Below are 15,366 nucleotides of genomic sequence, written 5' to 3' on the forward strand. Positions count from 1 at the left end.
AAATAAATAAATAAATTATTTATTTATTTTTTTTTTTAAAAAGACTCAAATTACACAAGGTAAGACTTTCAAAATGTGGGAAAATGTTCGAAATGAGCTTGAAATGATCAGTACTCCAAAATGCACATTCCAGATTTTATGTAAAATTAATTCACTATTAAGTAAAAAAATGTAATTCTCAATTAACAATTTAGTAACTAGAAAGATGCATCCCATTACCTTCTTCAGGTTCCATCTCTTCTTGATCCTCTTCATCTTGGTTACTGTCAATAACTATATGGAAAATATGCATATTAAAAATGTGATAATATACATAAGTGGTAAAACCACAAGGAAAATCAGGGAAGTGATTACCATAAAACTCAGGAAAATAGTTACTTTTGTCAGGAGGGAGCAATTAGTAATTTAGGGGAGTATAGGGAAGTTTCTGGGTGCCGGCAGTACTTTTTTCTTGCCCGGATGGTAGTTTTATGGGTGTGTTTTTGGTGATAAACCACATAACTTCACATCTTTGATTTCTAGACTTTTGTGTGTGTTTTATTTCACAAAAAATACATGTAAGGAAAAAAAGGCTTAAAAAGAATGACGAATATGTTCTAATTTTAGAAACAACAGAATGAAATACTCTGAAAAGCATCACCTTAACCTTGTGGCTTCAGCTGTACTCATAGTACAATGGGCACCTGATATAACCATCTGTATTTCTGGCCAAAATCATCAAGTTTGCTCTATGACTAACTGTAGCTATCCCCTTTTGTAAATATGGGTAAAAGTTAAAATAAAATAAATTTTGAATGAAAAAATTTTGAACGTGATTATTAGTAAGGAACTAAAATTTTAACTAATACATGGGCTGATCACCTGGTTTCTCTCTGGTCTGTGGGATTATACCACTTTTATCTTTAATAGGAAGTAAGTGAATCAGTTCCTTCTCAGGTGCAGTTTGCAGAGTTCTTGGTATTTTTTCATATTTATCTATAACACGCTCATGCTTCCGCTTCCTGGCGTGAACAGGCTCACTGCAGGAAAAACAAAATTTAGTTTTAATATATTTAAAAAAGAACCTAGAGACCTATCATTTTAAAAGCTCAGAAAAATAAACCACTAACCAAACCTTTAATAGGCATATAGATATTAGCATCTAGACCAGGCATTTGTATAGTAAATGAATAAATGAATTGTATGGCCAACCATAAAGACTCAAACTATGGCTACACTTAGTTTTCCCTTTAGAGGCAAAATAAAGGTGAAAGTTACAGCAGATTTTTCTTTGAAGAATATTCCACAGAGCCAAGGGTGACATCATGCTATTTTACTTTCCCCAAAACTGACACAACATAGCATGGACTTTGGACTTAGAAGTATCTAAGTTTAAATTTCAGATCCACTACTTGTGACAATGGGAAAGCATTAGTTTCCTCTCTGTAAAAGGGAATAATATGTACCTAATAGGGTAACAAGGACTGAGACATGTGTAACATGGCCATAAAGAACTCAGGACTGCTCTGCCTCAAACAGAGAACAGCATACTTCACCCATTCACTCCACTTCACTATTCAGACTCAAAAGAAATAAAGATATACACTAAATAAAATCAGCTTGTTTTATTTATGAACTAACCTTATTTAGGAAATAGACTGAATAGGGTTTACTCTTTGTAAACACTATGTTCAGAGATGAACAGCATCTTGCACTAACCACCTAAGTAAAATTCAGAACCAAGTTTTTAGCACTGAAAGGATGCGAATGACTATAATCTAAATGAAGTATTACCTAGAAGAAAGATCTCTCGTTAGAAAAGATGCTCTTTGCCCTAAATCCTTCATTAACTGTAAGTCATCTTCATCCATCATATCTAAAGGAAGGGCTTCCTCCTCTTCTTTCTCTTCCCTCTCAATCCTTTTACCTGTTCCAACAATAACAAAAAATCAGAAACAAGTATTAGAAATGTAGAATGCTGCATTTTTGTGTCTATGATAGGAAAAGCATGTGCTTTACTAACACCTTAGCCCAGTGTTTCTAAACGGGAGCACTACTGACACGCTGGGCAGGACAATTCTTTGTTGTACTTGGGTGTCCTGGGCTAGGCAAAATGCCAGCATCTCTGACCCCTGAAATCTAAATGCCAGGAGCATTATTAGGTCACTGTAACAACCAAAAAATAAATGTGTCCACACATTCTGCAATGTCCTTCAGAGCATTTGAGAACCAGTCAATGACTTAGCCCCTTAGTTCTGTCTGATCTCCAAAGACTTTCATTTCCATTCCACTTCAGCCACCCCCTTCAAGGGCCACATCCCTAAGCTTGGTGCTGACTCCACTCTCTAACCAGAACCTTTTGTCTTTCTAGCTCTCATTCAGTTACTTCCACTACTACACTTCTTGACCAAATATACAGACATTCAATTAATCCTTTGGCCACTCTACTTTCTAACTACCAATGTGTTCTATCTTTACTTCGTCACTTAGATTGCATGGTTATCACTTCAAACACCCTCTTGTCAATATCCTCAATTACTTTCCCTTCAACATTTTAGGCACTCACATCAAACAAAACTCCAACTACAGATCATTCTAATTTCTCTCTCTGTCCCTCGTTCTCTTTCTCTATCTTTTTTTTTTAGTAAAAAATGAATGTCCACTAAGTACCAAGCACTGTTCTAAGTGCTGAGGATCCAACCATGAATAAGACAATCTTAGCATCTTTCCTAATGGAACTTATAATTTGTTCCTAACTCTCCTAACTCTCCTAAGCATAGCTATGTAAACGTACATGCTGCACAGATGAGCCTGCCAATGCTCAAAACTGACCAGCAATTAGTTTATTTCCCTCGTCAACTTTCTCTCTTCCCAAGAGTACCTTTTCAAATCTCCTATCTTTATCACACTTCTAACCCCATCACCTACCTCACTTCATAATTATCAGAGGACCTAGCTTCCTATGTCCCTAAGAAAAGTTATAAGCTAGAAACTCCTTCAGTTTCCCATGATGAATTCAACAGCATTTGTATCCATCTTTTCCTTTTTCTGTCCCATAACATTGGAAGAGACACCTCTCCTCCTTTGCTCTGGATCCCCAAAACTCCTGCCTTCTCTTGCCTTGTTGTACCATTGAAGCCCCCTCTCCCCTATATCTTCAACATCTACAATCTATTAATTTCTTCATCTTACCATTTTAAGACGGTCATCTTCCAGCAAACAACACATCAATATCTTGCCAAAATTTAGAATACATTTTTAAACCAGTTAAATTTACATATAAGACAAAAATATGCAGCTGCTAAAAAAAAAAAAAAAGGAGGAAGTGATGATAATTGTATCATTTGCTGCACAGATCTTGTAGATCATATAGCTAGAACATGGCTCTACCTCATTCATTCATTTATTTATTTGGTTGCGCCGGGTCTTAGTTGTGGCATGTGGGGTCTTCATTGTGGCATGCGGGACCTTTAGTTGTGGCGTGGGGGCTCTTAGTTGTGGCATGTGGGATCTAGTTCCCCGCCCAAGGATCGAACCCAGGCCCCCCGCACTGGGAGCACAGAGTCCCAACCGCTGGATCACCAGGGAAGTCCGCTCTACTTCAGTCTTAACAGCTGTATGGTATTGTGTACATTTATATCATTTATTACAACAATTCCTTGTTGATGGACATTTTGATGATTTTCAGTTTTTGATGGTGATCTTTTTTAATTTATTTTTTTGCTATTATTAACAGTGTTGCAATGAATATGCTTGGGCATATATACTCTTGGAAATTTTTTTCAAATAATCATAGGATGAATTCCTAGCAGTGGGATTGTTGGGTCAAAGGAAAGTCCATTTCTTTCTTTTTTTTCTTTTTTTAATTCTTCCTGATAGTTCACATGAGTCTATGAGTACATACTATTTTTTTCCTTTTTACTCAACTGGTGTAAGCCTATCTTACATGTGGTGATAACCTATAATTTCAAGTGGGTGAAAGCTCCACTACACACTACTTTTCATCTTATTTTTTAAAATAGGAATTTATTTTATAGACTATTTCATGTTAGAACATAAAGAGTTTCCTTCTTTCTTGAAACACACTTCTTTTGATTTCTAAGACACTGTACAATTCAAGTTTTCTTCCTAATTCTCTGGCTCCTCCTCAAACCACATTACAGGTTCCTCCACCCAGTTCTTAAATGCTGAGGTTCCTTAAAATTCTGTTCTAGGTTCTCTTATTTTCATGCTACACAGTCTCTATGGTGATTTTACCCAAGCCTAAGGCTTTGATTACCATCTACATGTTGATAATTCCAAAAACTATTTTCTCTAACCCAGATCTTTCACTTGAACATTATACTCTTATACCCAACTGCCTGAGAGACTTCATTTAGATGCTCAACATATAAGAATGAAGAAATCTTTTGCTTCTATTTTTAAAATGTAATTACTAACACATCATGCTTTTTAAATTCTTCTGAAATTTAGATAGATCTTTAAAAACATCTAACTCAACCAATGCATTTTTTTTCAAAAAAAGATGAAGTACTTGGAGATTAAGTGACGGACTAAGGCCACACTGCTAGTAAGCAACAAAATTAAGAGAAAAGTTCAAGTTTTCTGACTTCCAGTCCCATGACCTTTTATACATCACAATAACGTGTTACCAAGGGATCAAACTAAATAGGTCAGGATAAGAGAATGAGATGGGCATGGGAAGAATGAATAGTCAGATATAGTCAAATATGAATTCCCTGAAAGTACAAGTAACCCTGTACAAAAACTGGTCTGACTCAAAATGGTCATATTCCTTACCTGTTTTTTGAGTATTTGGGAGTTTTTGAACAGGTTTACAAAAGAATAACCCTGACAATTACAGCTCAATTTCACTCCAAGTTTCCAAGTGAAAAGAAAGCCAGAAGTTTAGAAAACTGAGTGAAACTTAGCAATACTGTGAAGAATGTACCAGAGAAAAGCAATGTTCTTACCTTAGCTAACTGCCAGTGAATGAAAAAGTGGCAGCACTGGCATGCCCAACAATTATTTACATTGCTACCCTGAGTCTGTTTTCCCAAGTATGTATTGTATCTTCAGATCTGCTTTCTAGACAAACTGAAAGGAGAGTCTAGCTCTTTCTCACTGTGAATACTGTACTGAAATGTTTTCTCATACCAATTGTGATAAAGCATATAGGACTACGATCCTTACCTACTCTTAGGAAGACCTGAGAACAAGAAGAGTGATTACTAGAAAGCAAAGTTATTCCATGAAGAACATTTTAAAACAAATCAATGGAAACTGGAACACATGAATGTTTTCACAATTACCTGGTCGTTTTTCCTTTGGGTCCTCCAATGGAATAGGTTTCTTAGACACAGCATCTTTTACAGCTTGTCTTAGTTTCCTCTGTTCTTTTCGGTACTTCTTGAGAGTGCTTTGTTGTTTAAATTGTTTGTTTTTTAGCTTGTTTTCAAGTTTGACTTTACTAGTTTTTAGCAACTTCCGAAAGCTTGGGACCTGTTTTTTATTTCTTCTCTAGAAAACAACAACAGAAGAAGCACTGCATACCCAGAAATTTAAATTATTTTTTAAATCAGGTTAAAGAGAATTGATTATAAAATTTCATTAGACCAATTCCACAATTTTAATGTCTCACAGCCATGGGTCTTGGATATAAGAGCTAAAACCACACTATGGCATTAATCCTACAGAATGGTACTAGATCATCAGTTATTCAACAGGAGGGTCTTTCTGTCACCAGAATCCACAGCTGCTCAAAGGAGTCTAAGACTCCAAAAAAGGTGAAGAACCACTAAGCTAGTGGTAAACGGTTATTCACGGCTAGCTTAATGCCTGTAGTTGCGCATACTAAGAGCAAAATGCTGGCTGTCTTTCGCAATAACTGACGTTTACATATCGCTTTACTGTTTACAAAGTGCTCTAACATATTACCTCCAACAGCCTAGTTAAGTAGCGACTGCTGTTATCCTCATATTATTGGGGAAGCTACGGCCTAAAGAGTTTATGTGATTTGTCAAAGACCCTTAAACTAAGGAAAGCAAAACTGAATTCGGGTATGTGGATTACAACTCTCTTGCTGGTGACCTCTCACTCAGAAATTACTCGCTTTTCTAGCTCCTACCCTTTAGGGAGAAAAAAACGGATTTATCTCAGGTCCCACAACTCATAAGCTCATTGAAGGCAGGACCCTGCTTCTCATCTGTGAAATAACGGGTTCAGAAGATGGTCTTGTAGAACCCTTCAAATCTGACACCCTATGTATGAACTCAAGACTCCGTGCTAGTCTCATTGCGGTCCCTTGAAGCCAAGCGCGCACAGCGGGCGATGAAAAAGGAGCCAGGTCTAAGGGCGGGGAAGCTGACAGCGCTTACAGCCAGGAGGGACTCCCTAATCTAGGCCACCGCCCCCCATACAAGGGCGAGAACCGCCGAAAGGCTACACCAGGGAGCGACTCTGTGAGCCAAAAGGGCCATAAGCCGCGGGGATCGGGCTTCTAAGGACACTTACCACCTTCATCCTAAATCTGCAGGGGAGCCCAGGCCCGACAAATTCACCAGATGCAGGGGTAATCCGGGAATCCCGAAAGGGAAACACACGTGCGAAACTAACGACACTGCTCTAGCCGGAAGCTGCCCCTAGCCCCTTCCCACCCTCCGCCGCCGGAAATGGGGGCGGGACTTCCGTAGACAGGAGCGGGCGCGCGCCCTTTCGCGGTGACTTTGTCGCGTCCCTGGGCCGGCGGCGCCGCGGCGTGCACGCGCATGAGCACACACGGAACCGGGAATCGCCAAAGGTGAATGGTCCTAGGGTGGGGTTCACTTCACAGGGTCTTTGAATCTTTGACTCCTGCTCTGTTTCTTTGAAATTCTTCAGGAAATCGGGCTTCTCCCCTCAGAACGAGAGGACTTGATTTTTTTCAATCACCTGCCTGCATTTTGTACCTCTCCTCATGTTTAGCTTGTTGTAGGATGTAGGTCGTCTCATCTTTTTTTTTATAGATGCTGAGTTTTGTAGTCAGCTTTCCTCGCGTAAAGTCGTGAGGACAGAGAAGAGCTAATTCCTTTCGTGTAGTACCCGCCCCTCGCCTGGCCCTCGGCAAGCTCTCTGGGCGCGTTTGTGGAATGGCTAATGATTTCTCACGACCTTTCGGCACTCAGAAGGCTGTGATTCTTTTTTTTTTAATTAAATTTTTTATTTTGAGACAATTGTAGATTTCCATGCAGTTATAAAATATAATAGAGATCCGATATATCCTTTAGCCAGTTTCTCCTAAAGGTAACATCTTGCAAAGCTATGATATAACAACCAGGATATTGAAAAGTCCATGATTGTTAATGTTTTATTTTTTTATTATTTTTTATTTTTTTTTTGCGGTATGCGGGCCTCTCACTGTTGTGGCCTCTCCCGTTGCGGAGCACAGGCTCCGGACGCGCAGGCTCAGCGGCCATGGCTTACGGGCCCAGCCGCTCCGCGGCATGTGGGATCCTCCAGGACCAGGGCACGAACCCGTGTCCCTTGCATCGTCAGGCGGACTCCCAACCACTGCGCCACCAGGGAAGCCCTAATGTTTTATTTTGAAACACTTTTTGCCTTAATTTTAACCACTGTCTGATTAAGAGTTATATCAGTGAGATTCATCTGCATTTCAGTATCTTACAGCTATTACTTTTCTGTAAATTATACTGTCTGCTTAGTAATTCGGCCAGTCATGAGTTTTAACAGGACGATTTAGGCATTGCAAGAATAAGAGTATGTTTTTCAAAATGATTGTCTCTCAAAGACTTTTTTTCATGAATAAATTTTAAAATTCCACTTCAGATTTTTTTTTTTTTTTTAAGTCTGTGATTCTGAGCACATCCCTGACAGAGTCTGGCCTAGCAGTCTTGAGCCAGAGGGGAAAAGCCAGCAGAGGCTCCAAAGAATCTGACCTCCTAGTGGGTGTTGGTCTTATAGAGACTGAGAGGAAGCCTGCCAATTTCTGGATCCCCCTTCAAAGATCAAGAATCCCATTCTATCCAGAACTCTTCTTACCCTCCCTTCCAACTTCCCCAATTTCCCCATTGCTCTGTCTTCTTTACACACACTCTCAGAAACAGCAGAACCTGTCCCACTGGAATATTACTTCATCAATCAAATTGAGAACATTATCCTGTGCTCTTCCTAAGTGTCTGAATTCCTTCCCAAACATAACAGCTTACTGTGGTCACTCCCATCCTTTCAGCCTTCCGTCCAGTCTCTCCAAGGGTGAGGCATCCCCATTTCAGTTCAAAACCAACTTCTCCCAGCTTCATCCGACTCCATGTATCACTAATTATCCCTTTTCTCCTGTATTCTTTCTCTCCCTAATGGATCTTTCCCCTTGGCCAATAAATATACTGAAATCTCTTCCATCCTTAATTTTTTTCCTAATGACTCCATCTCCTTTTAATTGCTGTTTTATTTTCCACCTTCCCTGTTTGTCTTTACTTAGAAAAAAACAAAAACAAAAAACGCAAAAACTAGTTTTATCTCCACTTCCTCTTCCCTGTTAACACAGCCCAAGCCTGTGCTAGCCTTTTTAAGAATTAAGTCATACTCTTGGCCCATTTTAAGTTTATAGTCAACTAAAAATCTTTGGATCATTTTTAAGCAGTTGTTGCCAAGCTAAATCTCTCCCATCTTGATTTTGAGCAATCTGTTATTTAAACGCAAACTTAACAAATGGAAGTTTACATGATTCCTACTAATGTAATCTTCTGGTTTCTCAGTTACGTCGTCCCCAGCTTTGTGTCATTTCCCATTCACTCAAATCACTGCTAAGCTCAGTTTGGGCTCTAGATGCTCTTGGATCTTCCATAGCTTTCCTGGACACTTGAGCTAAGAGGGGTCACTGGACTACCCCAAACTAGCTTCACAGGTATTGTACCCAGAGATTCCTGTGAGCCCTTTTGAGACTCTGCCCATAACATTCCACTGAAACTGCTGTCATTAAGATCACTAAGAACCTCCAAGTTGTTGTGAAATTTTTTTAAGTGTGCGCAGAATTACATCATTTTTTTTTCTTTTTTTAACTTTATTAGATCTCTCTGCTGCATTTTTCCTTTCTCACATTAGAATTTTGACTCCCTTGGCTCCGTTAACAGCCTCTTCCCCAGGTTCTCCTCCTAGTTCCATTCTCTCTTCCTCCTGCCTCTTCAATGTAGGTGACTCTCAGGGTTCCACTGTTGGCCCACTTTTTTTTTTTATCTCAGACACAATTATTGTTTTTTTAAAATTAATTTATTAATTTAGTTTTTGCTGCGTTGGATCTTCGTTGCTGCGCGCAGGCTTTCTCTAGCCGCGGCGAGTGGGGTCTACCCTTCATTGCGGTGCGTGGGCTTCTCATTGCGGTGGCTTCTCTTATTGCAGAGTACGGGCTCTAGGTGTGTGGGCTTCAGTAGTTGTGGCACGCGGGCTCAGTATTTGTGGCTCATGGTCTCTGGAGTGCAGGCTCAGTAGTTGTGTCGCACAGGCTTAGTTGCTCCGTGGCATGTGGGATCTTCCCAGACTAGGGCTCGAACCCATGTCCCCTGCATTGGCAGGAGGATTCTTTACCACTGCACCACCAGGGAAGTCCCAGGCCCACTTTTCTACTTCTCTTTATGTTCTACTTGCTCTTCTGGTGTGATCTCCTCCATCTACCTAATGCAAAAAGACTCCTAAATCTTTCATCCGGTCCATACCTCTCCCTCAAGCTTCAGTCTGTAACCACCTACCTCCTGGACATCTCCAGAAAATAACCATGGAACTTCAGATTACCATGTTCAAAATGAAACTATGTTTTTCACTTGTACCTCTTCCAACGTTGCCTATTTCATTCATTTACCCACAGCCAGAATCCTGATATTCCAGAGATCTTTAGAAATAAGCCAGGGATTTCTCGGCCATTCACCATATTAGAGTTCTGTTTTCTATAAACAAACTGGTTTGAAAATTGTCACTAAGTGGACATAGTACAATAAGGCTTCAGAGTTTCCTGTCCCACAAGATAATTTATATGTTATAACAAGGGACCTTGAAGAAACTAAAAGCACGTAATAGGTTCAAAGTAGATGCTTCGTATTTCCTTATGAAAAATTACTAAAGGTACCAGATTATAATTATGTCTCCAAAATCCCAACATCAATAATTTGAAAATATACATGTCATTCCTCTACCTTCGTCAATGCTAAAATATAGTTGAGGAATATATATATATAGTTGAGAAAGATAATTATGCATGACCAAATAGAGATTAATAAGAGATTGCACAGGTGCTAAAAAAAGAAAAACGATAAAAGAAAGCTGCTTTGGAGGAAAGGACAGAGCAATGTATATTTAAGTGGACCCTTGTAGAAATGACAAAGTTCAGGTAGGTGGGATAATATTTTCTAAGTTCAGATAGTGCAAATAATTTATATTGTGCGTCATCAGAAAATTAGGCTAAAATAGCTAATAACCATAATTAGAACTAATGATTAATTATTCAATTTAAAATTAACCAAAAACCTAAATAATAACAAAAGATAATAACGTAGCAGATGTTGTTGTTGTCATCCCATTGACATCCTCTCAGCACTTCCTCCATACATGCCGGAAAAAAGTCCGCTGCAAGGGCTTGCAACTTTTCGCCTGAGGAGTTTTTCTCAACCCCTGCAGGACAGGCCAGAAGTGCCAAGGAATTTTTACCCCTGAGAGCAGCCTTCAACCAATGACAAATGGAAGCTGAAGGATATATACATATACCAACTGTGGTAGGCTGGAAAATGTCCTCTGAAGATATCAGGCCCTGAAACTGTTGAATTTTATATTGTAGAGCCAAAGGTATGATTAAGGATCTTGAGATGGGGAGATGATTCTTGAGTGTCCAGGTGGGCCCTAAATGCAATCACATGTGTTCTTATGAGCTAGGCAGAGAGAGATTTCACACAGAAGAGGAGGAGGCATTGTTGCCGTAGAGGCAGAGAGTGTAGTGATGTAGCAACAAGTCAAGGAGTGCCAGCAGCCATCAGAAGGGGGAAGAGGCAAGGAGCAGATTCTCCCCTTGAGCCTCTAGAGGGAGGGTGACCCTGCTGACTGCATGATTCCAGGGATACTGATTTCGGACTTCTGGCCCCTAGACCTGTGAGAGAATAAGTTTCTGTTGTTTTCAGCCACCAAATTTGTGGTGATTTGTTACAGCGGCCATAGAACACTAATATACCAACATTTATACTAATAAGTATACCGATGTCCTCACTCCTGAGAAGCAGGACAACTCTGAGGCATCTTCCACATTGTCTCCAGGAGTCTACAAAAGGGTTGAGCCCCACCTGCAGAGGTAACTTACCCATCAGCCCACTCTGTTACTGGCCTTCTCTTCCCAGTCTCACTTACCCACTCAGCTATCCGTGGTTCCAGGTCTCTCCTTCAAGATAAACCACATACTCTCAAATCCTTGTGTATTAGTTTCCTGGAGCTGCTGTAACAAAGTACCATAAATTGTGTGGCTTAAAACAACAGAAGTTTATTCCTTCACAGTTCTGGAGGCCAGAAGTTGGAAATACAGTAAAGGTGTTGGTGCAATTGGTTCCTCTTCAGGGCTCTGAGGAAAAGTCTATTCCATGCATCTCTCCTAGCTTCTGGTGATGGCTGGCAATCCATGGCATTCTTTGGTTTGTAAATGCATCACTCCAGTCTCTGCCTCCATCTTTACATGGCATTCTCCCTGTGTCTCTGTGTCTTCATGTGGCCATCTTCCCCTCATGTAAGAACACTGGTTATATTGGATCAAGAACCCACTCTGATGACCATATCACAACTTAATTACATGTGCAAAGACCCTATTTCCAAATAAGGTCACATTTACAGGTACTAGGAATGTGAATTTTAATATCTTTTGTGGGGCATACAATTCAACTCATAACACCTTGACTCAGGGTCAAATTCGGGGACCCCCAACCTAAGACAATGATCACTTATGAAGCACTTTTTATATTTCCCTAAATATAATTATCTTACTTTATCCTCAATAATCTTATGAGATAAATATTGGCTCCATTTTAAAGTTAATACATCTGAGGATTAGATATTATAGTGTAGTCAAGTCAGTGTTATATCAGGTGGGAAATGTAATAAGATGCCAGTCCCACCAGTGGGAGTGGTTTTCAGCAAAAGAGATCAAATACCTTAAGCTTTTTTTTCCTCTAATCTGCAATAATATAGATCAGGAAACAAAGAAGGATTTTCCTAGGGTTGTGATATATGTTCTTTTCTATTTAAGACTTGTTGATAAATTAAACTTCTAAGACCTGACATTTCCTCTTTCTTTACTTGCATTGGCTGTTCAGAGCCACTCTTTATTTATTCATTGCTTTCCAAAATCTGTGGGAAAGGGGAAGTAGATTCCATGCACAAAGTCATGTCCAGTTTCTGATACTCCCTTTGGCAGCAATAGTTGCTCACTCTCCTCTCTGTACCAGACTCTGCTAGGAGCTCTCTGTAAAACAATATTCTGTAAAACAGGGACACATTGTCTCAGCCTCTATGCTAAAGCTGCTGGGAAGTATGCTGAGCAGGGAAGAGACTATAGAATGAAACTAACATCTAAGGTATCCTGTATACCATTTTCACACCTCTCACAGTGCTACCCCTGCTTATTGTAATATTTTCTACTCCATCTATCACCAAAGGTCAAGTCCTTCCCCTGGTCACAAGTCTGAAAATACTTCCACTTAATGGGCATATCCATATACACTCCGAAGACCTGTTTAGGTGGCATTTATGCTTCTGATTGCTTTCCTTCATTTTCCAAGCTGACGCTGCTGATTATAATTAAAATCCTCTCGGGTGAATAAATGGATACATAACTGAACTAAGTGGATATTTATGAATAGATTGATGAGAGGTCTGGATGATCCAAAATATCTCCTGCAACATCTGTCACATCAGAAAGAAGATAAAGATCTGACCCTGAGCAATCCCTCTCAGGCCCATTAGGAGCAAAATGACTTTTTAATATCTATTTAGGACTTTTTAATATCCAGAAAAAGAATGGGTGGCTTCTGGAGGTGGCAAAATTGGGAAGTGGAGGAGGGGAAGGAGGTAAGTGAAAGAGGCTCCAAAACATCTAGGTTTTAGACATAAGACGTGTGTTTGTCATAACATAATTTCAGTAGGCGTATGAGTTATCTATTTCTGCTTAACAAATTACTCTAAAAGTTAACAACTTAAAACAATAATAAACATTTATTATTTCACACAGTATCTGTGGGTCTGGAGTTTAGGAGTGGTTTATCAGGATGGTTCTGGTTCTGGAAGTTGCAATCTAGCTGTTGGTCAAGGCTGCAGTCGTATGAAAACTTTACTGAGGCTCAGGGATTAACTTCTAAGATGGCTCACTCATATGGCTCTTGGCAAGAAGCATCAGTTCCTTACTGGCTGTTGGCAGGAAGCGTCAGTTTCTCACTACCATAGGGCTGCTCTGATGTCTTCATGACACAGCAACTGGCTTCCCCCAGAGCAAGTTATCCAAGAGAGAGCAAGAGAAAAACTCTAATGCCTTTTTAAGATCTAGTCTTGGAAGTCATCACTTCCACTGTTCAGTTTATTAAAAGTGAGTCACTTAATTCAGGCCACTCCTAATGATAGGGGAGTTAGAGTTCACTTTTTTCTTTTTTTTTTTTTTGGCTGCGCCGTGTGCCTTGTGGGATCTTAGTTCCCCGACCAGGGATTGAACCTGTGCCCTCAGCAGTGAAAGCGTGGATTTCTAACCACTGGACTGGCAGGGAATTCCCAGAGTTCACTTTTTTGAAGAGAAAATATCAAAAAATTTGTGGACATATTTCAAAAACATTAGTTTTGGGGTTCAGTGAACATTTATTGAGCATCTTTACTAGGACCTGATTAGGCACTGGAATTCAAACACAAGTTATTATCACCAAAGACTAAAGAAATCAGAATTTTTATATAGATAGACAAGAGACAATTTTAGGATACAGGACATTACATGACTATGATAGGTTTAAAGCTGAATGGACATGTAGGTGAGATTTAAATAATGGACAGCATGAGGGACTGATTTTTCTACTGAGCAGACAATAAAGGTTATTTTGTAACCTGTAACCTGTGTAACTGCCCATTCATAAAACCTTGTAGGACCTGAGCTGAGAACTAAATACCAAAGTACAGAAGTAGTAACATATTCCATCTTCTAACCCCAGACACTTAGTTCATTACTTTGTATCTACAAATAATCAATAAATATTTACTGTTTTTTTGGATTAAATTTAACTGATGAATTAAGATGAATTCTAGGTATAAATTTATATACCCCATTTGCTTGTTGTAGATTTTTATTACTATGGCTCTTCTGGATGTTTTGTTACTTATTTCTTTGACATGGTCAGCTCTTTTCTCTAGAATTTAGAGCAGTCACAGGGGCACAGACTAGAGTCTCATAGGCCAGACTCTGCCAGAGAAATAGTTTTGTTTGGTTAAAATTGTGTGTGTGTGTGTGTGTGTGTGTGTGTGTGTGTGATATTTTTCACTGACTTTTTAATGCCTTTAGGTGGGGCATATACTCAGTATTCAGTCTCAGTTCCCCCACAGGCCCCATTACTTCCTGTTGTCTGATATCCATCAGCCTTACTGGTCCCTGAAGATGCTTGAAATGTGAGACCCGTGCATCTAGACCTTAAATCTCAGGATGGCACTGCATAATATTAGTTCAGCCTATTCTTTTTTTTTTAATTTTTGAATTTTACTTTATTTTTTTATACAGCAGGTTCTTATTAGTTATCTATTTTATACATGTTAGTGTATATATGTCAATTCCGATCTCCCAATTCATCACACTGCCACCCACCCCCCCGCCACTTTCCCCCGTTGGTGTCCATATGTTTGTTCTCTACATCTGTGTCTCTATTTCTACCCTGCAAACCAGTTCATCTGTATCATTTTTGCAGGTTCCACATATGTACATTAATATACGATATTTGTTTTCCTCTTTCTGACTTACTTCACTCTGTAATGCATCTAGACCTTAAATCTCAGGATGGCACTACATAATATTAGTTCAGCCTATTCTTTTTTTTTTTAATTTTTGAATTTTACTTTATTTTTTTATACAGCAGGTTCTTATTAGTTATCTATTTTATACATGTTAGTGTATATATGTCAATTCCGATCTCCCAATTCATCACACTGCCACCCACCCCCCCGCCACTTTCCCCCGTTGGTGTCCATATGTTTGTTCTCTACATCTGTGTCTCTATTTCTACCCTGCAAACCAGTTCATCTGTATCATTTTTGCAGGTTCCACATATGTACATTAATATACGATATTTGTTTTCCTCTTTCTGACTTACTTCACTCTGTATGACAGTCTCTAGACCCATCCACGTC

General features: G+C 39.4%; 2 protein-coding genes across 8 annotated transcripts in view; one reads left to right on the top strand and one right to left on the bottom strand.

Moving 5' to 3' along the window:
* Positions 1–6,614, bottom strand: part of NOC3L (NOC3 like DNA replication regulator) — a 44,884-nt gene extending 38,270 nt beyond the window's left edge. For all 6 annotated transcript variants that reach the window (XR_008616322.1, XR_008616321.1, XM_007127234.4 and 3 more), the window contains exons 1-5: positions 6,493–6,614; positions 5,292–5,499; positions 1,774–1,906; positions 862–1,019; positions 220–273 (exon numbers count right to left, since the gene is read on the bottom strand). Coding sequence is in view for 4 of the 6 variants with exons in the window: in XM_007127234.4 (XP_007127296.1) it covers positions 220–273; positions 862–1,019; positions 1,774–1,906; positions 5,292–5,499; positions 6,493–6,501 (562 nt within the window). In the remaining 2 variants the exon portion in view is untranslated. The remainder of the gene's footprint in view (positions 1–219; positions 274–861; positions 1,020–1,773; positions 1,907–5,291; positions 5,500–6,492) is intronic.
* An 89-nt stretch (positions 6,615–6,703) lies between these two features.
* TBC1D12 (TBC1 domain family member 12) overlaps positions 6,704–15,366 on the top strand; it is a 120,084-nt gene continuing 111,421 nt past the window's right edge. Inside the window, exon 1 of one of the 2 annotated variants that reach the window (XM_007127230.3) lies at positions 6,704–6,778. In XM_007127230.3, the coding sequence (XP_007127292.1) occupies positions 6,747–6,778 (32 nt within the window). In that variant the 5' untranslated portion in view covers positions 6,704–6,746. The remainder of the gene's footprint in view (positions 6,779–15,366) is intronic. The other variant, XM_055080896.1, reaches the window with a different exon arrangement.

Source organism: Physeter macrocephalus, chromosome 20, assembly GCF_002837175.3.
Source record: "Physeter macrocephalus isolate SW-GA chromosome 20, ASM283717v5, whole genome shotgun sequence".
Classification (NCBI taxonomy): Eukaryota; Metazoa; Chordata; class Mammalia; order Artiodactyla; family Physeteridae; genus Physeter; species Physeter macrocephalus.